The sequence below is a fragment of the Rhipicephalus microplus genome, chromosome X (genome assembly GCF_043290135.1).
Source record: "Rhipicephalus microplus isolate Deutch F79 chromosome X, USDA_Rmic, whole genome shotgun sequence".
In the NCBI taxonomy this organism is placed as follows: Eukaryota; Metazoa; Arthropoda; class Arachnida; order Ixodida; family Ixodidae; genus Rhipicephalus; species Rhipicephalus microplus.
In genome coordinates this window covers 140,441,499-140,467,324 of record NC_134710.1, presented here as the reverse complement: position 1 = coordinate 140,467,324, position 25,826 = coordinate 140,441,499, and the positions used below count along the sequence as shown (strand labels likewise).

General features: G+C 45.6%; 1 protein-coding gene across 1 annotated transcript in view; it reads right to left on the bottom strand.

Annotated features, from left to right (window-relative positions):
* LOC119176564 (F-box only protein 31) overlaps positions 1–25,826 on the bottom strand; it is a 118,250-nt gene that overhangs the window by 59,139 nt on the left and 33,285 nt on the right. Inside the window, exon 4 of the mRNA XM_037427924.2 lies at positions 19,717–19,884. Within this exon, the coding sequence (XP_037283821.2) occupies positions 19,717–19,884 (168 nt within the window). The remainder of the gene's footprint in view (positions 1–19,716; positions 19,885–25,826) is intronic.

Below are 25,826 nucleotides of genomic sequence, written 5' to 3'. Positions count from 1 at the left end.
CTGTGTTTGCATGTCCCATGATCGCTGCCAATGATCCCTCAGCTTTCATTTAAAGATAGGGTTTCAGGTCAAGTGCAGGGATAGCTATGGCTGCATTGGCAGCGGTTTCACGGGCAGATGCTGCTAGCTGATCTGCCAACACGTTTCCATGAATCACGTGGTGCCCTGGCACCTAGCACACGACGACATGTTGTCCAAGTGTGTAAACTTCGCATAAGACTGTGTATAGTGAGATAAGAACAGGGTTTTTGTGTATTTTCATTGTTTTTCAAGCTTTTACCCCACTCTAGGAATCAATGTAAATTACTGCCTTTTGTAGATTTAGTTGCTTGATGTGTTTTACGGCCGCAAGTATCGCATAACCTTCAGCTGTCAAAATGCTGGTATAAGTGTGCAGAATGCAGACATCTGAAAAAGACAGACCGACTGCTGCGTATGACACAGACGTGCAAGATTTAGATGCATCCGCGAAGAATTCAGGACAACTGTACTTGTACTCCAGTTCAAGGAATTGTGTATGAATATATGCAAGAGTGGCGTGTTTTGAAACTTCACAGTCTATTAAGTGCCACAGCCACGGCAGAAGATTTGCAGAGGGGGCCACAAAACAGTGTTCTTGAATAATGGCACACCCATTTCCTCAGCTAGGCCCCTCACACAAAGTGTGTGGGGCTGGTTATGAAAAGGGGTAGAAGTAGATAGATCGTTGACAGTGTAGTGTGAAGGGTGTTCCTTGTTTGCGTGTACCTAGAGAAAATACACAAATGTTAAGTAGGATCTCAGCATATGTAGCAACCACTCAGTCGATTCAACATTGAGGCAATTAGACTACGGGGCAATAAAAAAATCAGTTTCTCCACAAAGGCGAAGCAATGAATGCGATAGCAACAAATCATGTTATACGAACTACAACTGCCAGCTAACTTTGTTGGATCCATTATTGCATAACATCACTGGAGAGATGCTACTCTGGCTGCCTCTTCCCGCTGAGAGCGCAGCACGTACAAGGATGTACGGGCCATTCGGATAGCGTGCGCGCCATTGATCTCGACCTTACAAGCAAAGTTCACAGCTGCTGCTTGAGTGATCACAGCCTTGATGAAACCACTAATATAACTGTTTCAACGAAACTGAAAGCACGATGTTTCATCCACGTTTTCAGGCACAAGGGCTAAATTTAGGTGCTACAGTGCAGTATGGTGCTGATAAGTGAGTATGGTGCTGATAAGCAAGAGGTGGTTCGCACAGGATGGCGCAGGCAGACCAGTTTGGCACAAACAGCACAGCTGTTCCACCCCTGCTCGTCAGGCCGGCTTAATCCCATCCAGATGCTCCAAGTGCTGTCAACGAGCCACCAACTGCCCAAGAGGGTCACCAAAGCGTTCATTCACCAACCTCGTGGTCCCATTTTGTCGACACGGTATTGACCCTTGGAGACAAAGCATGGTCATCATTATACACCAGCAAGTGGTGCAGGATTAGTAGAATTTTGGCCACTGTGTGGAAAGGACAATGTGGAGGTGGCCCCAACCTTCCAATTTAATCCGACACACTGAAGAGCGCTGCGCCTGTTCACGAAGATCGTAAACATGCAAATACTCTGTATTAAGTAATTTCTGTCTTTCTCAACTCGTCCTCATGACTGCTCCAGGCCTGAAACCGAGACGTGTTCACACTGGCCATGCAACCTCATTACAGGGGTGGAACAGGGTAAATGGATTTGGGAGCAGTCCTGGGAGCAAGCAGAGAGATGTTTTGGAGAAAGCTTAGAGCAGCCAGAGGAGCCTTTTTGAGCGAGTTTTGAGCAGTAAAAATATTCAGAGCAGCAATTTTAGCACCGTTCAAAGCACTTGTGAAGCTGCATTTGTTCATTCCTGCATTTTTCAAACACTTAGCTAAATTATGCAAAACCTCATTACTGCAATAGAAATTACATAGACACATCCGGTGGGTTTTGCCATTGTCATCATGTCCCACAAAAATTCCAAATTGATAACATACTCCTGCACATTGTACGTTCTACTGCGAGTAAAAGCGCGCGAAAGGGGGCAACGAAAGCGGCTGGGCAACGAATGCAACTGAAGCAGAGGTCAATCGATCTGGCCCATCTCCGCCGCGTGCGATAGCATCCGATACCCCCGCCTGGGAGGCCTGTAGTCGAAGCAGAGAGAAAGCACTCTGCCCGTCTTGGAAGAGCATTTTAAAAATCACAGCATATCGACGGGGTGAATGATGATGAATGGGGCAAAGCGTCCGTTCGTCTGGACGCATGGTAGCATGGACGGACAGGCAGAAGCACGGACGGAAAGGCAGAAGCACAGACAGACAGACAGAACCACAGATGGACGGACAGATGGACAGACAGACTCATGCACAGAAGCAATGGCAGACAGACAGATGGACAGACGGACTCACGGGCAGACACAGGCGGACGGATTAAAGCCCCAACGAATGAACAAAGAGGCAAACGGACAGACACAAGGATACACAAACAGACGCTTCGCCCCAGTCATCATCATTCATTCCGTGGATATGCTGTGAAAAGCTGTTCCACCCTTGTCATTACTAGCAGTGGATGGAAGCTTGGTGGGATCAGCCAGCATCAGCTAGGGCAGCTGGTACTCGCCGATTGATGCTGGCTGATCCCACCGAGCAGAGTGGCGAGTGCCTGGGTTCGGGTTAGCTCCACTAAGCGTAAACAACAAATCCTCCTGCTTGTGGAGGCAGAGAAAGAGCTGTCGAATGATTGATATGATTGATATGAGGGGTTTAACGTTCCAAAATCACCATATGATTATGAGAGATGCCGTAGTGGAGGGCTCCGGAAATTTTGACCACTTGGGGTTCTGTAACGTACCCCCGAATCTGAGCACACAGGCCTACAATACTTTTGCCTCCATCGGAAAGGCAGTCGCTGCAGCCGGGATTCGATCCCGCGATCTGCGGGTCAGCAGCCGAGTACCTTAACCACGAGACCTCCGCGGCGGGGCAAAGGCCTGTCGAGGAGGGCCAGGAAGCTCATGATATATTTGCGCTAGAAAAATCGCATTTCATGCGCAAAGAAATAAAAATTGGGGTGTGTAAATAATGATCACAAATATTGAATATTGAATTGAATAGTGCCAAATAGTGGCCGAAAATATTGAATATGTAATCGAATAGCGCCGAGTAGTAGCCAAAAATATCAAATTAAATACAGTCACTGACCAATTTTTTCGGACCTCGCGGAGACCACGAAACATTCTGACAAATCGAAGTCTGAAAAAAATGGTCAAGCCATGAAAATGTAGTTGATTTGGTAGAGAAAAGCCCCCAAAAAATCCCAAATTAATGCCATGTGTCATGCTGTTCTTGGGGATGAGCAAATTCGGTTCTATTTGGGCTATGGTAACATCGTGGACAAACACGTTGGCAATCGCTGCCGCAGACTGTTGTGGGTGCGCAAAGTTGATGGCTTCATGGAACCAAGCAAACAAAACTTCATGCCGATTGCAAAAAGATGCATACAATGTCTTGCCTGTTTCGTGGGATTAAACAATACGATCTGGGCTTCTTTTACCTGCACAGACATCGCACAGTACGTGAGCCTCCAGCATTTCGCTACCATCAAAACTCTACCATCGCGGCCGCAATCGAACCCGCGTGTCCCAGGTCAGTAGCCGAGCACTTGACCACGGATCGTGAACAGCAGCGAGCATGTGACAAGCACAACGGCTCAAACACACTTGGCACACCACTAACACAACCATGTGACCACGTGTGCAATGACTAACAGAAAAACAAACACCCACAAAAAATTGGCCCGAATCTACATGTTACACTGTAAATGTCGTCGAAAGACGATAGTCGTGCGTCTGGAGAGAGTGAACAAAACGTTTATTTGATGTTCTGCGCAATAAAATCGGTGAATGGTATTCGGCAAGCGCTGCGTTAGAGTGCCTCGAGCATGTGGCAGAAGTGAACGAGCGCATCTAGGCACGTTAGACACAAGTGCCATCTGGCAGTTATGTTTGAAAACGAAGGCGTGCAGCCCGCGGACGAAGATGCGCGCCAGTATCGGAGGTGATAAGGTGTAGAACGCAAAGCGACGCGCAGGTGCCACCATCGTGACGTCGTAGCAAAGCATTGGAAACTCCTTTTTGAGCATCGCGTTGCACTGTTAGCGCAGCGCGATTGGATGCTACATTCCTTAGAGTTACTTGTGTGTGCCTCTTCTAGTATAAAGGCAGACATAGAAAACATCGAAGCATTGTTGTGGCGTCTCAGATATGTGCAATAATTGCTTTTTAATTGACAATCGCACAACTATGAACGCGTAAACCTTGAGCAATATTGGTGGGCGCTGCGAATGTGGTTGGCCGGTTGGTGCCATTTGAGGTATCGTTAGGCCTGACAAACAGACAAATGTACAGAGAGACCAAAATTTTTCCGTCGAAGGTCTCCAAGAAAGACTATCATCTTTAATAAAAACAACCTACCGGCATATTAATCATGATAATAAAGCTAACTGAAAAAGTAAAGTTTTACAGTTTTGCTAGCCAAGAAAGATCAGATATGGCCTCCAAAACTGTAAGACTGTGCACACTTCCAATCTTGGAGGCCACACAAATAGCCACTACATCCAAACTAGACCAAGCGAACGAAAAATTCAACATAGCAGCTTTCAAAACCAAGTGGCATAGCTCAAAACAAACGATTTAATCGGAGAACTTTGGAGCATGAATTCGTCCGAAAAATTGGTCACAAAAATGCACTAGTGCAATAGAAACCTTGACGGTGCATTTGTGAATTCCTAAAGATCCGTCGGCGACTGCAGTGTCGAATAGTGGGCAAAAATATTGAATATCGAATTGAATAGTAGTGCCAAATAGTAGATAAAAATACCAAATATTGCATCGAATAGTGCCGATAGTAGCCACAACTATTCTCAACTTTCACCACCTAGAGAGGATGCTAGTGTAAGTCCAACACGACTGTTTGGGAGATTGTGCAGCCGGCGTGCCGGCAGCCGCCGCCGGTGTGCCCGTCACTTCGAACTGCGTAGTATTTACGACATCAGCCACCATGTTGTCAAGGCTTTGCTTAGTAGGTAATTGACTCTAGGGTGTATTACACTGGGTGTTGAGAAATACGTATGCGGTGTACTATTGAAGGAAAAGAAGTTTTGAACGCCGAGTTCATCGATTCCCGAGGTGTAAAGGAATGCACGTACAGCTTTGTGAACACTAGCTAAATATTGTGCCTTGTCACTTGCAGGCAGGAGAACTTCAACAAGGTGCTTAGTACAAGTAGATGCACGTAAAGGAATGCACGTACAGCTTTGTGAACACTAGCTTAATATTGTGCCTTCTCACTTGCAGGCAGGAGAACTTCAACAAGGTGCTTGGTAGAAGTAGATGCACGAGCTGTGGTTCGAATTCAGGAGCAACCAAACGATGAAGGTGAGTTCACATACTGCACTGACTTATTTACATTAGTAAGAGGGGGGGGGTATCTTTCTTACATGGGGTATTCTTGCTGACATTGCACGTGCGACCTGCTCATATGGAATTGCATTTACTTTTTTCTTTGCCCGCAGGTAGTACAGAAACACCTGTTGCTCACTAGGCTCGAACGCTGCGCACGAATGAAGCTCTTGCTGCTGATGTGTGTGGCACGGAGTATATACACACCGTCATTCACATTTAGCTAGGTCATGCGAGTGGATGGCTGTGCTCTTCTCTTCAGAGGCTTAGTGCGTTCGAGGCATCTCGCACAGAAGCAAAAGTGGCACAGGTATAGAGCAACCCGACACTCCTGCTTCATGTCTTATGTATTTTTTACCTTCGATCCACGGCTATGAAAGAATCAGTGGTGCTCTGAAAAGTGGAACTATCCACTAGCATGATCTAGCTAACAGTGAGTCATGACATCAGTGTTCGAAGCCTATTTTCACTTTGCACAGGAGAAACGCTGGTTTAAGGCACTTCTAAACAAAAGGAACTTGGTTGTATTTACGTGCTGAAGCGTGATCAATGAGGTAGTAAAGCATGTGACGAAATTTCAAGCTTGCTTGGAAGCTCATTACATCCCCATAAATATATAATTTCAAATTAAACATTTATTTCCATCATATATAGCCTCACAGGTAAAGGGCAACAACACAAAATTGGCCGATAGGCTGCTTTACTAATCACTGTCAGCCACCCCACATAATAGTTGGCATGTGTGCACAGGAATAAAAACCAGCACAAAATTGGCCGATGGGCTGCTTTACTAATCACTGTCAGCCACCCCACATAATAGTTGGCATGTGTGCACAGGAATAAAAACCAGCTAATAAGCAAATGAAAATATGTGATGAGTGCAAAATACATTTGAAGTCCAACAGTCTGCAAAAGAAAACAGGTTGATGAAAAATATATTTGCTGAGAAGTGCTTCTTCACTACTACTCAAACACGTGCGTATGAGTGGGTGCAGACAGGTGGGGGGAGGGCACACCCCCCTAGTAACCTAAGAATGTCTCCCACATACAGTGATATAATAAATGAGTGGGGCACTTCGACAAGCCTTCGCACCGCCCCCATTTAAAGGAGAACCCTGCACGCACCTATGCTTCAACTGAAATGCCGCGAGTACAAACATTTCTTTTCCCTCTCCCTCTCTTGCGGGGTAACTGCTCATGCAAAGCAGAAAACCTGGCCTGTGACTGTATGGAATGTGCACAGAGGCACTCTGCACATTTCGCAATTTTTCTACCTGTAGCTCAAAGTGAGCAAACAATAAAAAGTAAACAGTTGCTACTATGACTCGAAGTACTTGTCCGACTTAGGTAGTTCGCTACTGAATTTAGAATAACCATAGTAAAAATTGACAGCAACAAAATATAAAGCATCTCCCAAACGACAGTTACGACGGCTGCCGCATGGCGGTGCGACCATCTGTGAAAGTTGCAAATGAAATATCGGATAGAAAATATTTTATTGAAAATTGAAAAACCACGAGAACAATACCGCTCGTTTCCTCGAGCACATAATCCTGTGGGTGACTGCTGCTGAACGACACAAATTGTTGATTGATTGATTGATTAATTTATATGCGAGATTTAACATACTAAAACCTCCACATGATTATGAGAGACGCCTTAGTGGAGGGCTCTGGGAATTTCGACCACCTGGTTTTCCTTAAAGGGACACTAAAGTCAAATAATTTATGTAAAAGTGAAATCTCAATGAATGGCAACACCTAAAACGACAATATCATCAATAACAGTGCCCTACTTACTGAGAAATTAAGGTAAATGCACAAGAACACAAGCACCGCAGTAGTAGATTTACAAAATGATTCCGATGACATCAAGCGGACCGCCTACAATTGTGGGTGTGCTGACACCCCCTGTAAAGTTGTTTGCACTGCGTGGTGCACGTGTCTTGCCCAAAAGCCGCATTTCGGGTTAAAACCACCGGGCGGTAGGTAGCTTTGTTAGCGAGCGGTTGTTACCACCATCATCATCATGGTGTAGCGCCGGCGGTGACCGCTGGCCGAAGTTGAGCGAGTCTCTTCGGCGCGTGGCGGTTGCCGCGAACAATTGTCTCTAGCGTGAGTCCTCGGCACGTGGTACCACGGCCCGCGCATCGGGGGCCCTCGTGGTAAGTCAAGCGTTGGCGACTCCGCCTTGGGTGTGTTATTATGTTTGTCGTGTTATTGTGTATGTTGTGTTTTGGAGTGTATGTTTAATAATGAGTACAGATGTCCTCGCGTGATTGACAACAATTGATGTATCAATTCGGCAGACGATATCGTCGTTCTGAAATTAGGTAAATAAATGTATGTCCTTGTTTGTTTGCCCCAACCGCATCTACTGTGTCCGTTCACTCCAAGAGCGTGGCGTGGCGCGCGCTCACCAATCGAGACCCCAAACTGGCGCCCAACGTGAAGCTCTAGGAGTATCGGACGACAGTTTTCGTGGTTCGGTGCAAGCTTTTGTTAGAGCCAAGAAAGAGTAGGCCTAGGGGAGGACTTCATTGTTCGCGTCGGCGGTGTGCTTTGTTGAGAAGCGAGAAGATTGGATTTGTGACGTGTTTTAGCGTCGGCACTCGAGTTTTTATTCTCTTTTCTGCTCGCAAGTGGTTTTTTTGTTCTTAGTTTTCAAAAACATTGTTGAATTAAGACGAGAGCTATGTGGTCTGCATCCTGGGGTAAGCAAGGCTTAGAGCACGTGGTTCGTAGGCCAGGCCCAAAGCGAGGAAGCCTCATGGGTGGTCCGATTTTCTGTAAATAGCTTCTTCTGTCTCTTTGGGCTCAGGGAGCCGGGCGTCGTATAACAACGACCAGGACGGTGGACACCGATTGCTCGGTAAGCTGCTGTGTGCGGTGAGCGATAGGGCCACCTTACAGAGTGGATGTCTCCTCACAGCTGCCTCTTCTACGCCTAGGCTGGGTGGATGCCGGTTGTTGCCGAGCGACTCATTAGGCCTAAGGCTCTGCACAGCCACCTGTCGCACGTGGCACAACCAGGAAGATCGTGACGTCGAGGTGTTGCACTGCTTCCCTCACTTTTTTTTTTATCTTGCGATGCACGAATTAGGAAAAGTGATTTTTGTTTTATTTTGATGGGCGTCTCGGCCGCCGCCGATATATTAGCTAGCAGTACTGACCATCGTACCACGTGGGCGAAAAGCCCGAAGCTCCCTCCCCTAGGCCCTGCTCCATTGTTTCTTTCAGTTGTTTTGGGGATGTACGCAGCGGGAGTGTTGTAATCCACGGCTGGCTGTCTTCTGCACATCGTCAGCGTCGCTGGCCAGGAATGCAGTCGTGAGGTCGGGCGATGGAGATGCCGGGGACCTGCGCAACTGCCTGCAGTCCGGCGCCCTCGTGAGTGCTGGTCGCAACCGGAAGATGTGTCGGCGCTAGTGACAGTTCGTCTGGCCGACGGCAACGTTGCTGTTGCGGGACCGGTACTGAGGTGAAGTTGAGCCGGACAGTGTAGCAGTGTCGACCAGTGGTGATGTTGTGGTGCAAGGACATTATGAAGAAACATGTGATGTCCTTTTCTTTTTGTTAAGGGGAGATGCTCCTCGAAAAACTTCTTCAGATATTGGTGACAGCTCAATGAAACTTCCACAAGTTATAGAGTTTGAGCTTCTCTTTTCAAATCTGCTTTTATTTTTTTCATGGCTCATTCAGTTAATTTTTTGCAGACCATGCATTTGTAAAAACAATGCATTTTAGTGCAAGCTTAGGCAACTATAGTAAGCACAAGAAAGCTCCAAAAAATAGCCAATGTTGCTCCTAATGAATTGCAGAATTCAATTAAGCAAAGAAACATTGTGTAACATTTGTGTGCTGGCCCAGAAAAAAATTCTAATGCTGAACTTGAGTTTTACCATACTCAAGAAACAAGCTTCTAAAATAATCCAGCTGAATATGCTTTGGTGACCTCTGAAAGTTGTTTATTTGAATTCAGGACGTGTTAAACCTTAAGCATGCCAAGTTTCATTGCAATGCGACTATGTAAAGAGTACAAATTATAGTACACAATCTCTAAAGATGCCGAAAAATGAGGAACTGAGAAAAAGTGGTTTGAAAGTTCAAAACATGTTCAATACTATACTCTTCAACCAATATCCATGAAATTCACAGAGAATGTCAGCAACGCTATCTTGAAAAAGCTGACAGTTTCAGAATAATCCAGCACTATATATTGGACCCTTACAGTCTCTGCAAGCTGCCTCCTCCCGACGAACTTTTTTTTTTTCTTTTTCGGTACTGAGCGATGGGCCGTTGCTTTAGGGCTAATTCGAGGTTTCGGCGCGGTATACACATTTTTTTGCGAATGGCAGTTCTTGTGACATACTGGTTTTTAACATCAATGATTGCACGAAACCCGCACAAGCTGCTCGTGTCCGACGCCGATCGCACGTGGTGCGACCACCGACTTCACGCTCACAGCGAAACTGTCCCGTGCACTGCCGCTGGCGGACGTCTCCTCGCTTCCACTGCATGACGGATACACGCGGCTAGATGCATACGTGGACGAAACAATAATTGCAGCACATGCGTCATTTCGGCGCTAAAGTGTTGAAAACGATGCCAGTTCTTATCGTCTACTTGCCATTACTCGAATGAACCGCTCGCACCGCCCGCAGTTGGAGCATACTACGCCGCTGACGAGGTTCTGCATCGCATCGGTCTCACAAATAAATGTGCTTCCGCACATTTATTTGTTCCGCACATTATATCCGCACATTATATCTATGGTAGAAGTAAAGCTCAAACAATCCAAATCGGGTGCGTCACTGCTGCCGCGGCTAGGCCTAGCAGCAGACGGACCTCTCGCCCGCGCTCACTGCTTGCGTTTGGGGTGCCTTCCCTCGTACTGGCGCTGCATAATGACCTTCCATGAACGAAAGTAGCGTTTTTCGCGGGCATCCATGGCGCGAAAATATTAACTCCGGCGGTTGTGTTCGTCGATGTCTCGGCAAAAGCAAGAGAACGAAGAAAGCACTCGCATCCGACTGCGCGGCGGAATGCTCGCAACCAATGGCAGGGTTCCGATCATACCACGTGACTTCGAAGACCCAGTCGCCACGCTAGAGTGCAGTGGGAAAACAATTTTTTTGTTGTATTTTTAGCGTGAATGCCGCTTTGCCGAAGTGGGCTCTGGGAGAAGAGGGTTAGACCTACATGGCCGCGACATTTCAAGAGCCGGCGATGCCGTAGAGCGAAGTGCCGCGTGCGTGAAAATCAGGTAACTTCGCACTTTCGCGAACCACCGCGAGTGCTTTAATTGTATTTTTTGATAACTTCTATCTCATTTCCAGCTTTGATTTTTTAATATATTAAGGGGAAGGCTTAGAGGAATACAAAATGCAAAAACACAAAATCAACTTTTTAGAAAAAAATCGCGCTTTTTCGATCCCCCTCACCCCTTAAAGCTTGTGTAGCTAATTTCTTTGTTTTTCAGAATATCGCTTGAATTAAGGTTGGGGGAATGTGGAAGTGCTGACACCCCCTATAAAGTTGTTTCCGCTGGGTGGCGCGTGTGTCTCGCCCAAAAGCTGCATTTTGGGTTACAACCACCAGGCGGTGACCCCTGGCGGAAGGCAAGCCTTGGTGGCGGGCAAGAGTTGGGGGAGTCTCTTCGGCGCGTGCCCGTGGCCGCGAACTGTTGTCTCTAGCGTGGGTCCTCGGCGCGTGGTACCCCGGCCCGCGCGTCGGGGGTCCTCGTGGTAAGTCCAGCGTTGGCGACTACGCCTTGGGTGTGTTATTGTGTTTGTCGTGTTATTGTGTATGTTGTCTTAGAGTGTATGTTTAATGTTGTGTACGGATGTCCTGGTGTGTTTGATAACGATTGATGTATCGATTCAGCGGACGTATCGTCGTCCTGAAATTACGTAAATAAATCTATGTGTTTGTTTGTTTGCCCCGACCGCATCTACTGTGTCCGTTCACTCCAAGAGCGTGACGTGGTACGCACTCACCATTCGAGACACACAATTAATCACTAGTAATCTATCTAACTGCACTAAATAAAGAACCTTCTGTGCATCAAGAGACTCAATAAAATGCTGTTTGTTCGTTTCTGTTTTATTCATGGAAAAAAGAACCGCCGGACTTTACCAGGAGAAATGGCGCGAGTGGTTCAAAAATTCAATTTTCGCGTGGTTACACCGGACAGGTGGTGCCATCTAGCAGGATGCAGTTGAAACAAAATACGTTTGCAATCTTGAAGCCAAAGGCGGGAAATTGATCAATGGCCGTTGTTGCTGCTGTGGCTCCCGCTGCTTTCAGTCTGCTCCTACTAGTGCAGTAAAGCCGGACAACGTTGTGCACGGCAACATTAACGTGAGTCGATCTGGTCGGTCCGCTTCTTGAGGCAGGTAATTTGAAGTGCACTAACCCGATGAAGACCAGTAAAACGTAATTTTTTTTTTTTTTTTCAATATAGGCCTTCCTTGGCACAAAAGAAACGCTACAAGGTTTCTGGACCGCCATTTCAACAATCATTGTCGACATAATACTTGCCTTTAGCTTTAACTTAAAGCTTAAAACCAAGCATAGCAGAGGCATTATTTCCATTTAAACAGTAGAGACGAACAAGGGTGCAGAATACAAGGTCAAAACCAAACATAGCAGAGGCAATTGTTTCATTTTAGCAGTAGTTCTGTTTAAGAGGTTTCCATTTACTGAGTCTACCATTTTTTCAATAAAAAATAAAACATGCACTCCCTTTGATACAGGATATCGATAGATAGATATGTGGGGTTTAACGTCCCAAAACCACTATTTGATTATGAGAGACGCCGTAGCGGAGGGGCTCCGGAAATCTCGACCACCTGGGGTTCTTTTAACGTGCACCCAAATCTGAGCACACGGGCCTACAACATTTCCGCCTCCATCGGAAATGCAGTCGCCGGAGCCCGGATTCGATTCCGCAACCTGCGGGTCAGCAGCCAAGTACCTTAGCCACTAGACCACCATGGCAGGGAACAGATTCGCCGAGTCTGCATCAGAATTTTCTGATGGTGGCGGCAGCGGAGACTCGGGAGATGACCGATTCATCAGACCTTAGCACGGACAGTGAAACTGCGTCAACTAGCCTCAAAATGTCGACAAGTATCTGCCAGTAAGTTCCGTTTTCTACTCCAAACCGTTTCACCACGGTGGCGATCAGATCTTAAGACATCCTGTGTGTTCTATAGGTCTTGGTTCTTATTTGCAGGGTGTCAACGTCGTTTGGACAGGATCGCTTGTCAGTGGCGGCACAAAGAGTGAAGTTTTACGTGAGAAGACGGTCGGGTGTTAACCTCACCATTGCGCTCCGCAGTGACGCGTGGCACTTCGGAAGAGCCGTGGACTTCTTTGCGCTGTTATTCACAACAAAAGTAATTGCAGAGATATGCCACATGACTAATAAATATGCATGGATGCATATTCTGGAAAACCAGTCATACAGTGAGAGATGGATCAAGGAAGAAAGTGTCTACCAACGAGATGAAGTCTTCTCATTTAAAATGCTATCGTACAAGTGCTGCACTTGCACTGCTATAGGAACAGGCAGAAATTATTTTATGGTCTTATTTTACCTTCGGTAATGCTAAAAAATTTAATCAAAGCACTGTATGCATTCCTCAGTGTGTCCAGCCCAGAGAAACGAACTGTTGAGTCTCATGGCAAACTGCATCGTGTAGCTTCACTGCTGAAGCACATCAGCACCTCATCCTCTCAATTTTTATCCAACCTGATCGGAGCCTCTCCGTAGACGAGAGAAGGGCAAAATTCAAAGGCACATCTGGAATTCGACAGTACATGCGGGACCAAGTTATCAAATGGGGATATAAATTGTACATTTCGGCGTACTCCAATTTGGGTTACACTGTTCGATTCAACGTATACACAAAGAAGTACGAAGCACCATGCACACGTGAGCTCGCGTTCGATGTTGTGATGCGGCTGGCAGCAAACTAACTACCTGGATCAGGGCTACATAATTTATTTGGGCAACTTTTACATGTCCACATTCTTGTTAGCGCACTTGCTGGAGCACAAGACGCTTGCTTGTGGCACAAGGCGCAAGCAACCAACCGAGCTGAAGGACACTCAATAGGAAAAAAGAAACCAAAGAGAGGAGATGTTTGGCGGCTACGAGATCAAGACGTTACATATATTTATAATTAAAAGACAAGCGTGTTGTTCGCATGATAACAGCCCACACAGCCAACAAATTTGTGCTTGCAAAGTGCAGAACAAATGTGAACAATAGATGGCAAGAAATATCCTTGAAAAAGCCAATGCTGATTGACATGTACAATGAGGACATGCTCGGCGTCAACACATCAGACCAGCTAATCGGGACCTACAATGTTCTGACGAAGTGTGTGCGCTCATGGAAAACACCATTTTTCCACTGTATAGATATTGCTGTTGCAAACAGCTTTATTCTATTTTATGAGCACCATTGGCAGCATCCCAAAAAGCCCGAATTGTCAAGAGGTTTGTGCTTCGATCATTTTGTGTTCTGACTAGAACTAATGGAGCAGCTCCTAGGACTTGAGCAACAACATCCAGGTCCCAAGGCTCCTGCAGCTGTTCCCGCAACAAGTGCCCCTAAGGATCAACAGTGCAAGCCCCAGAAGCTATGAAAATACAGGAACTACAAACTTATGCTATCAAAAATGGAAATTTGAACAAAAAAAACGAGCATTTTTGACGAGACATGCTCCACAAACTTATGCTTCACCACATTACACAATCGCTTTGTGCGGTGGCATGATAACCAACCACTATAACTAACATTTTCTTTTGTATAAAATTAACTTCACAGATAGAAAGTTCATATTTACAGTAACATTGTACACATCCTTCCTTGTTAAAATGTACATTTGGAAATTGTTTTAGGTTGCACTGGTGCAACAGTGCAACAAACTTTTTTTTTTTTTTTCAAAATATTGTTAATAAATGTTTACTTGCAAATAATACCATTAAACAGCACAATCCATCAGCTACAAATTGATACTATACATTGTAACACAAAGCATTTGGCATGGCATTAGAAAAATGGCTTACCAGACCACCCAAAAAGCGTATTCTCCTACAGACAGGAAAGTGTTAAAAGTGGTTTCATGAAATTGAAGCTTGTAAGGAATGGATTGGCCATATCGTATCTTGTAATAATTTGACGTTAAAGAAGTCCCATTTTGATGTTGCACATGAAAAATTTTTACGGCAGGTTGGCAGGTTGGAAGTGGCTAGTTCCCCGTGCTTGGCCCTTGTCTCCACAGTGATAGTTACGCTTGAGGAAGATACAAAAAAGGGCATCCTGCTGTTTGGCCCTCGGGTAGGCGAAAAGAGGATCGCAGTTATCCCATATCTGCACTCCGTCTAGCAACCCTTGAAGAAGGTAGCTATCCATTGCGACGTAAATGTAGTCTTTTATGCTGGCAAAAACTAGGAAGTGTGCACACAGAGTTGACAAACGGATGCAGAAAGGGCAGGCAGCTGCAGGCGGTGAAATATGCTTTATAAAGCGCTCTAAGCATATTGCCAACATTACCAGTGAAGTGATACACTCCATCCCTTTGCCATGTGGTAATACGTACATCAGGCAGAGAGACAATGTTTCAACCCCTGTCTAAGAGAGCACACTAGCTCTCTGAAAAGTATACTATACACGCATCTGTCCATGGAGTCTTTGAAAGAATAAACTGTGGAGAGGCTGTTACGTCCCATTTTGTGAAGCCGGAACTAGGGAAGAGTAGAGGACCCTTCCTCGCAATGTTCGGCAAGCTATGGCGGCTCACGCATGTGCAAATGGGCACCAGCGAGAGGGAGGTGAGCAGTGCAAGCCAACTTCGATTGCGCCAGAGGGTACCGCCGCCGCCATCTGAAAGACGATCTGGAAATGTGAAACTTTTACGCTGATTATGAGAAAACGTGCTGCGATACTTGCTTGTGGAGTGCCTGTGTGCCATTCGCAGCCTCATTACAACTCACATTGTGAATCTACAATAAACTTGCAGCTTTGCACTTTGTGTTTAATCCACAAGAGAGCAATGGCGTGAATAGGCCGGATAATCGCCACGACAGGCTGTTTTCTTCTGCAGATACGGTAAATTCGGGGTACGGAACGTAATGCAACAGTAGAATGTTATTTGTCTTGCTAAGATGACGTACTTCGGAATCATTCTTTGACATGTATGACACAATTCATGCAGACGAGTATCGTTCGCAGCAGCGTGCAGGTCAGCAGACTGCGACCATATCGAAAAAAGCTTGGCCAAAGATAAGGCTATCATGGGCAAAACATCAACAGGAAGTGATAATATAAACAATAAAGCACATTCTGTGTGAGGCACATCTAATTCTTGAATCTGCAAGCTCCGGTGAGAACAGTGGGCCACATAGTGCTTTCCGAAAGTTGTGACCGTTGCACACGAGAACGGCTCACCGCCGCCTCTCACATTAAGAGCCATAGACACTGCCACTCTCGTCTTAGAATTATAGGCTTCCTTTGCTGAGGCCCGCAAACACATTGACGAAGGAAAACAGCGAAGCTGCGGCCCCAATTTTTTTTGGAGAAGTGGTCACGAGCTTCGAGAACGACCGCTTTCGACCTCAAGCGTTATAAAATAAACTCACAACCGTGAAGACAAACTCTCACTGTAGGCATCTGACACATTGCGTCATTTTCGAGGTGCAATAGCTGCATAAAAATGCATGCTCCGAACTCCAGCCAGCTATCAACAACGCAGTCATACAAGTGGTGATGCAGACGACACGAGACGTCGGCGTGCCCTCCTAGTCCCACAACCTCCATGCAAAATCAAGTGAATTTTGCCAGAGTTTTTGCTTTGAAGCTTGCATTGCGAGGGCCTCTCCTCAGCCTCCTTCCTCCATGAATCTGTCCCTCAATTGCTGGCAATGCAATTGTGCAGCTGAGCTAAACAAAATCGCACTAGTTGTGAGGGACAGACCACAGTGCACACATAAAATCGCAGAAGCATTTGAAATAACAAAAGCAAAATACAAGTATGTGAGCCAGCCTTCAATTACTCTCAGAGATGCTGAGGTTTTATATCTAAAGTATACGTGATTAGATGCTTGGTTAGGGCAGATAAAGTTTTGTTAATTCGTTCTTTTCTGTTCATATATGCCACCTTTCTTCCATGAAACTTTCAGTTATCAGACAGCGCTTGTGTACTTTCTTGGTTTCAGTGTCCTATTTGCACTCACCATAATATTGGACTTCTTCACGCCTGTATGTGTCTTTATTGGCATTATTATTGCAATAATCCCCACACACGACATCATCTTGACCATGTGCCTTTAAAACTGAGCAATCACTATTAGGGGTGTGCGAATATTCAAAATTTCAAATATTTTTTGAAGAGTATTTGCTATTCAATTTGATTCACAGTAGGAATCTTATTCTTCCAACTATTTGAACTTCCCGATGATAAATACAGTCTAATTAAAAGTGGCCCCTCCAAATTATCAATATGTTTAACCTCATCAAACTTTCATACTGCGGCATCGCTGCCTTTCAGGCTCCGCTACAGTGAAACTTTTTAAAGACAAGTACAGCCAACGTCCAATTAAAATGCAAGGATATTAAGCTAGTCGGGTGAGTTCATAATTAAAATAAGTGCTCTGATTTAACATAACAAATTTGTTGTGTTAAGTCTGAGTACATATTTTTAATCGAAATAAAATAAATACTCCGATTTAACACAACAAAATACATTTTGTTGAGTTAAGTCTGAGTACATATTTTTAATCAAAATCTAATTTAAATTGACCACTTCAAATTTTTAATATGCTTCACCTCATCACCCTCTTGCATCGAGGCAAAGCTGCCTCTTAGGTTCTGCCACGATTGCAAATTTATTGGCTCGAGAAAACGCTGTTCCATCATGGCATGATTGATGTGGCATAGATAGGGGCTAAATGTTGTTTTGGACCTAAAATTTCAGCAGCAAATCCATAAAATTAGATGCAAAGATTTTTAGAATATGAAATTTCAGGTGTTCTAATAAATTGACATCTACGAGGCTGATTTGAAGGGAGCACATCCTTGTGCGCCACATCAGTTGGGCTTCCACCTTCTACCAAAGTCAAAGAGGGCGGGGGGCTGAGGAAATAGCATCTTTGTCTTTCACGTGTAAAACGTTGTCGGCAACACTTTGGTTGCATCAGATCATGTACATAAATACAATTCTACCCTGCACAGCCTCATTCTTGGTTAAGAGAACTATGAAGCTCATAAGATGCTTAGGAGTTGTCTGCAGCATTTTTTTTCTGTAATTTCACTTCAAAGTAAATATCTTCAAAAAATATTCTAGAAATATTCGTGAATATTCAAAGAATATTTGATTCCGACTCACACTTCAATATTCAAGTTCCCTTCACACCCAAAATTTTGCTATTCGCACAGCTCTATTATCTATGATGAAGTTGACAGCAAACACAATTTTTAGGCAAACCGTAGTTTCATGCGGACATGATACACGTTAGCAGCCTATTTTCACAAATGCATGACATAAGCAGGGCAACTTTATCTGGATTAACAAACAAGCAGCAAAAACTGTTGAACAATAGTCCTGTCTTGCAGGAATGTAGTATGGTATATTGATGTTCAATGACCATGGGTTACTTGACAGCATGTGTGCACGGCTGTGCAAAAGCAGAAACAAGCACGACTTGTGTAGCGAATGCTAATGAAACTAATGCAGCACTAAGAACAGCAATACCATTCAATAAATTTTCAATGCTAGACGTACCGTATTTACACGAATGTAGCGCTTTTTTTTTTTTCATTTTATTTTTGCTACCTGATGCCAATCCTCCTGCTACAATTTAATACCGAAATTGAAGTCATCTACAAAGAACAATGGTCACGACTATTGTTATGGCAATTCCGCAATCTAAGTTGGCAACATATGGCAGCCAAATACCATTTAGATCAAGCAGAAGCCAATGACCGCTCTCTTCCTTTTTTTTTTTTTTCTGTGACGACATGCACTTGGTGTTTGTTTCTGTGCCGTTGCTTGATGATCTCGGTGGCTTTGGTTGCATTCGGGGCCCCCCTCATGATGGGAATGTGTCATGGTTAGTGCAACGGCCATTTCAAGTGACGTGCGATTATGATCACTGAAGAAACCAGCAGCTGCCCGACGACTCGGCGCGAGGTGAACATATGCCAGTGGTAGCTCCAGCAGGAGATTCTTTACAGGCGCAAGCTTGGTAAAAAAGGTTTCCATGGGCTCCGTCACGGCCGCTACACTTTGAATTAGAGCAGTGTGTCACTGTTAATGTCACAGGACAGTGTAGTCGCCTTGTGGCAGTCAGTGTTGATCCGGTACAGTTCAAAGTGAGCGATGTCACTCGGCAGATGAATATCCCATGAACAAAGTTCAACACGTCATGTGGGAGCGTACGAAATGCTACGCTTTCAAACATTGCTTTAAAAAAAAAAATGCACTTTACCATACCTCCACTGGCCTCTCGTTAGTTTGACAGTCTTTTTCGGCTTACTGCAACGAAAGCTCTACCCTCATTTTACTTTTGCGTTTTTGTTTTTTCCAAGATGCAATGAAAAGCCAGGCCTCGGGCTACAATAGACTAAATGCGGTATGTCTTAAACATGCACATAACAGTGAATAACAGTGAAAATCCAGTGAATACAGGCACCAGAAAAGATTGAAGCAATGATGCATTGCCTGCAGAACAGTGCAGCTTCAGAACAATTAAGAGGAACCACGACGGACTTTCTGCCACATCAGCTTCAGAGAATATGCCCGAACTGCTTCTAAAAGTGGCGGCAACACACATTTTCATCATGAAAAAAGCATCCCACAATACCAGCCAGCAAGCACGGGTGAGTGCACTACATTCATAAATAATGAAAGGAGTGGCCATTAATTCTTAAGCAGATGGCCATGCTGACCTTTACACTCTTATAAGACAGCATGTCCACCTTGAGGATGATAGGAAGAAATGTGCAGAACCTGCAGTCCTGTCCCACAGCACTCACAACCAGTGGCTAAAAACCAGCGTCTGGCAAATCACGAGGCCAGACAAATGTTTGGAACAGCAAGCTATTAGCATGAAAACACTTCTTGATATTGAAAACATAGTGAAAATATCAGTTGAGCAGAAAAACGTGCTCTCTGTCAATGTGCACTATATACATGTGGAAGCATGCCGAACAAGAGGTGAACTTGTTTGCACTATACCTCATGTAAAACAGCATTGTGGGGTCCCTTGTAGCCTCCAAGACAGACAACACGATATTCGTCGTCAAGCGAAATGGTAAAGAGCACTTTTTTGCGAAGTGGCTCAGTGATGCGGTCCCTTGGAGGTAGGAGCTCCTGCCCCACTATGGTAGCAAGCAGGGGGTCAAACTGAAACGAGCAGAGTTATCTCACTATACTTCCTTTCGAAAGCTTTAGTACTTTTTATAGACATATGTTTGTAAACAATGAAAGGTGCAGTGGCTTTTGCCCACCACGCAAAACTATATTGAAAGGAAAGTTCATTCAAGAAACTATGTGGTAAGGACACAAATATAGGCAGGTGAGTGTGGCACCTTCACCAACATTCATTCATTCATTCAATTGAAAACACGGCAGCAGCTGAGGTGGGGACAGCAGCTTTTTCCTCCCACACAAAGCTTAACGCCAGACCACAGCATCACCACATTTTCGTGACACAGGTTAGATGGAGTTTGGAATTCTATCTATAAACAGCACCAACTTACGAACACACTTGCACCAACCCCTTTGGCTTAAAAATATCCCGCCTTATATTCAGTTAAATATTCAGCCATAATATGGGCCACGTTCGGCCACGAAACCTAAATGGACGCAGCACATATACCGTATTTCGGCTGGTAAAACCTACACAAAATATACAGAAAATTTGGAGCTAATGTAGACATGCAGGTTAAATGTTAATTCTGATGTGCAAGTGGGCTCTATGACACTGCTTCACAAAAATGCAAAGAAGACAGCTTCACGACACTACAGAGATCTTTCTCTTTATTTTTTCACAGTTTGTTATTGGATTGATTGATATGCGAGGTTTAACGTCCCAAACCTGCCATATGATTATGAGACACGCCATAGTGGAGGGCTCCAGAAATTTCAACCACCTGGGGTTCTTTGATGTGCACCCAAATCCGAGCACACGAGCCTATCGCATTTTCGCCTCCATCAAAAATGCAGTAGCCGAAGCCGGGATTCGATCCCGCAACCTGCGCCTCAGCAGCTGAGTACCTTAGCCACTAGACCACCATGGTGAGGCAGTTTGTTATAGGAGGTGCGAGTCACGTGCAAGAGCAGGTTTACACAAGAACACATGGTAACCAGAATATTTGAAAGCCTAACCGTGCTGTGCGGCAAGAGCAAAAGAAAAAGATGGCACTGCTTTGTAAATGATATGCACGGCTCAACCACCTTCCCCTTAAGGGCCAGCTGAGGATAAACGCAGGCTCAGGCAAGCACAGAGAAAAGCAAACATGTATAAGACGTGAACGAAAATGCAATTGCATCAAATGTGTGTTGCTCTGCTTGGACATTTCTCTGAGAGTGTGCTTCTTTGTACATATTCAATGGTCCCTTCACAGAATACTGGCAATAATAATCGCTAGGGTCTCATGTGCCAAAACGACAATATCATGATGAGGCAGGCTTCAATGGGGAATTTCGTAGTATCTATTTCAAACCCCTGGGGCTCTTCAATGTGTACCTGAATCAAGCACACACGTGTTACTTGCATTTCACCCCCATCGATCTGTGGCTTTCAGACCCCTGGGGCTCTTTATTGTGTATCTGAATCTAAGCACACACGTGTTACTTGCATTTCACCCCCATCGATCTGTGGCTGCTGCAATGAGGAATTGAATCAACCCCCTCGAGCTTAGCAGTACGACACCTAACGTACTAAGCTACCACAGTGAGTAGGGTGCACGCAATGCAGAGGCATTGTAGCACAAAAAATAAGCGCCAGGCACAGTGAACATGTCCGCAAAGTATTGCACTAATGTAGTCACACAAAGATTGTATGTTTGGCACTACTGCATCACGTGCATGCCCCTTTAGAGAATAGTGTAAGCCCTAAACCGGCCATGTATTTTAGGCGAAGTTTATGTACCTTTTTCTCCATAACCAGAAGAGCTACAGTAATTATTTTACTATCAGTGTGACCATAAGTCGTTCCTCTTCTTACTGAAGCAGATTCAGCAATAAAAATGGTAACACCATTTTCATAAATTTTTTCCTGCAGGTACCTAATTATCACTTGATAATAGCCACTAGATGTCGTGTTGTAAAATAGCACTTCCTTTTATGCTTCGATATGAATTATGCTTCAGTATATTCCCTATTGCGTTATCAATTGATTGATATGTGGGGTTTAACGTCCCAAAACCACTATATGATTATGAGAGACGCCGTAGTGGAGGGCTCCGGAAATTTAGACCACCTGGGGTTCTTTAACGTGCACCCAAATCTGAGCACACGGGCCTACAACATTTCCGCCTCCATCGGAAATGCAGCCGCCGCAGCCGGGATTCGAACCCGCGCCCTGCGGGTCTGCAGCCGAGTACCTTAGCCACTAGACCACTGCGGCGGGGCACCTATTGCGTTATCAAAATACTATCATTCTATATACTGTGGTTGCTGATAAAGAGGAACATAAGTACAAAAAAAGCATGTTTCGAGATGCACGATTTGAGCATGTTCTTAGAATCGGCAATATTTCAAAAGTGCGACGAGATAAACGCAAACTGACGAACCCGTTGAATAGAAACCAGAAACCCAAACTGACGAACCCTTTGAATAGAAACCAGCCACATATTCAACACCAATATCATTTTTTTTGTGTGTGTGTGTTGAAGCGCCTTGCTTGGCGAGCCTCATTTGTCGCCTGCTATACAGCCTAGTCAACACAGTACTGTCGACACAGTTCAAGAGTGCGTAGCCCCTGCACTGTGCAGGGAGCTGGCTAAATTCCAAAATAGTTCAGCGCATTAGCACTGATTATATTGCCATCATTAAAAGTGAACACAGCATCAAGAGTGCATATTTGGAGTGTTTGGTGCCCGAGGAAAACCTTTCTTTTGGAACGCGCTCCCACGATTCAATACAATGATTCGTTAGAGTTTAGCGTTTTTCATAGAGCCATTTAGCAAGTAATTCTAGATGAGCTAGTAGCAGATAATTTGGCTTAACAGCGTCAATAACAGATGCTAGAAAGTGTTTTTTAAGAATGAATGGTTCACCATTCTACAGGGCTTTGTTGAAATTGCACCGTGTTTCGGCGTCCTTCAAGCAAAGGCCGTGAGATTGATTGGTATCCTTTGAAGCCATGAGAAATTATGTAGACTGGACAGCTTTTCACGTCTCCTCCACACTGGCTCTGTTTTAATGACCCAATGATTAGTTCTGGTGCTTGACAATGATGACACCACTAAGACGTCCTAGACCAGGTATAGATTCCCCGATAGAAAGAGCTTGATGCCTCTGCTTTCTTTCATTCCTGCAGTTCTGGGCCCATTCTTTTCTGAATGTGCCAAATGCACTCCAGCCTTCAAATTGTAACGTCTCCATATAGCTATGATGCTTGAACTGCAAGAAATCTCTTGCTACTTATGAATGGGGGCATGGCAGGCCGCTGCACGAGGTTTGAAATATGTCATTGTTAGAGAGAAAAAAACATCGCACTAAGACGAAACCACTGATTCGAGTTCACAAAAGGCTGCAGATTTCAAATAACACAAAAAGAAACAAATTATTTTTTCAATATTTTTGCTTACCCTGTCCCCTCAATCAAGAAAGAAAATAACCACTAGTAAGGCACGAATAATTTGAAATGTCCAATTACACAAGAAAGAAGACAACATCCAACAACTTTCCAAAGCATGTATGCATGTATATATATATATATATATATATATATATATATATAATATAGGCACAAGTCACGTACTTCATCGTTTTCACTTGTAGATAGCCATCATCATTCTTTTTTGTGTTCTGAGCTGAGGCAGACGCTACAAAATAAACACTTCTGCTGACTGTCTGGTGAAGTCTTCCTGTGTCTTCTAGAGTGGTGGGAATGCTGGAAAATTATACAGGATGAGGTGGTGCTGCGAGGTGACGGGATGAACGCCACCCAGGGTACAAGGGTGAAACAGGTTTTCTGCCTCTCAGAGAAGCTAAATGGCTACAGGCAATGTCAATAGGCCCAGACAGGGCGGCAGCGGATGGTATTGCAGCAATATTGCGTATGTGGGCATCGAACGTGTAGTGCGAGTGACTGATGCCGTTGGTGCTGTCAGAACCATACTCGCATATCAGCATAAGTGGGTAGCGGCTTTGCTGCCAGGAGAGAGGGAGGGTTGGTGGCGTCATGGCTGCCAGCTCCTGCTTGACAAGGTTATGCAGATCGAAAGGTGGCACTGGTGTGGATATGGCAGAGCATCGGCTCTGTTCCTTCTGCTGAAGTTCTTCATGGATGGTGGTGCACTAGTTGCACCTTGTGGGAATTGAGGCTAGCCCGCTGCCTTTGCGCGGGCTTTGCTGCCTTTTTTGCCATTCTCATGCCCCGACATGACTCCCCTCTTCCGCTGTCTGCCGCGCTGGGAGAGCAAGGAATGAGGTTTAACCCCTTTCACCCTGTAGCGAATTCTTTTTCATCCGTCAGCTCCCTTTGGGGCTCGTTCGGACTTCGCCAACAGCGCCTTGCACCTGCAGCGAACGCTTACCTTATGTGCCCCCCCCCCCTTTCGAACGCTAGGCCGAAGAGTGGTGCGGGTTCCTAGTGCGTGGCTAGGCTACGTTGACCCGCATCTCTCCGAAGCCAACGCGAGCGCCTTTGCCCTTGCTCGAGCAACCAGGCCTTGGTCCCGGTGTCTCCGTGAATCACTTTTATCACAGAGACGTGCTCGTGGCACCATGTGTAGATTGATCGATTTATTTGTGGGGTTTAACATCCCAAAACCACCATAAATTATGAGAGACGCCATAGTGGAGGGCTCCAGAAATTTCGACCACCTGGGGTTCTTTAACGTGCACCCAAATCTGAGTACACGGGCCTACAGCATTTCCGCCTCCATCGGAAATGCAGCCGCCACAGCCGGAATTTGATCCCGCGGCACCCTGTGTAGTACTTTCGCCCATGGCGTGGATAAGCCCATTTGTTTTCTCGCCGCGCCTTTGCAACGGGCTGTACTGCGTTTTGGTGTTGCCACAGACCATAAAGTGTTGCTACCTTGAGCAGTACTGTGTTCTCGCCATGGCGGCGGTTAACGCGCGCCCTGTGCTCGCTAAGACCGAACCCACGCTAGTGGCCGTACTCCTTCGGGATTTGTGTCATTACACTGGCACCCAAAGTAATATCAATAGCTCTAAGCTTTTGATTGCTCTTGGCGAGTCAGTTTGCTTGCGCGATTCGGGATTGTCACAACATGTCTGCTTCCTGGCATGCCGTGTTGCACAAAGAGGCCGTCGCCTCTATCGACGGGCACCCTTCGGCACCCGTCTGTGTCGTTACCCCCTTTTGTGGTGAACACACAACAAACGTGGTAGCTGACGCGCTATCTAGTGCCCCTTGTTGTCTGCCGAGAACCTGGGTTCCGGTGCGACGGCTGCTCGCGGTGCCTTAGCACATGCAAGCGTCTGGGGCGAAACAGCGGCGAAAAGGGGAAGTCCCCATGAGGATGACCTTGGCTGCTTGATGAATGGATTGATGTGGCTGTACCCTTTAGATCGGGTGAGGGCTAACGCCACCTAGCCGTAATACTAAGTGAACCAACAACTAGATTTTCTGTTTTCCTTTAAACAGTGAAGTATCCAGGTTAGCGGCGCACTGCGTAGCGGCCGAGCGGAGGAACTTTCCGAAGGTCACTGTGCCGAGAGTGAACCCGTGACACCGTGCACACGGGCGGCGGTTGCTATGGTCCTGAGTGGGCGCGATACCAGACTCCCCCATTAGGGAGAATGGGAATCGCTTTCGGTAGCGAAAAGCTACTGAAGGCTCAGCAAAGTGATCCCTTTCAAGTCTCGAAGGAACGGAGCGCTGTATACGCTGCTTGCTCTGCGGCGGGCACCGATAAACTGTCTCGAAGACACGGAGCACTGTTACGCTGCTTGTTCAGCGGCGGGCGCAATTAGGGGGCTGAAATAGCGTGTGTCACTGAGTCCCCAGCAAATTGATTTTGCAGGACCATGACGGGCTCCTGCTGAACTATATATATAGCCACTGACGACAAGTCCATCGATCCGTTTAAGGTGGCAATGCCCAAAAAAGTCAGAGCCGCACTGTTGCGATCCTCTCACGACAA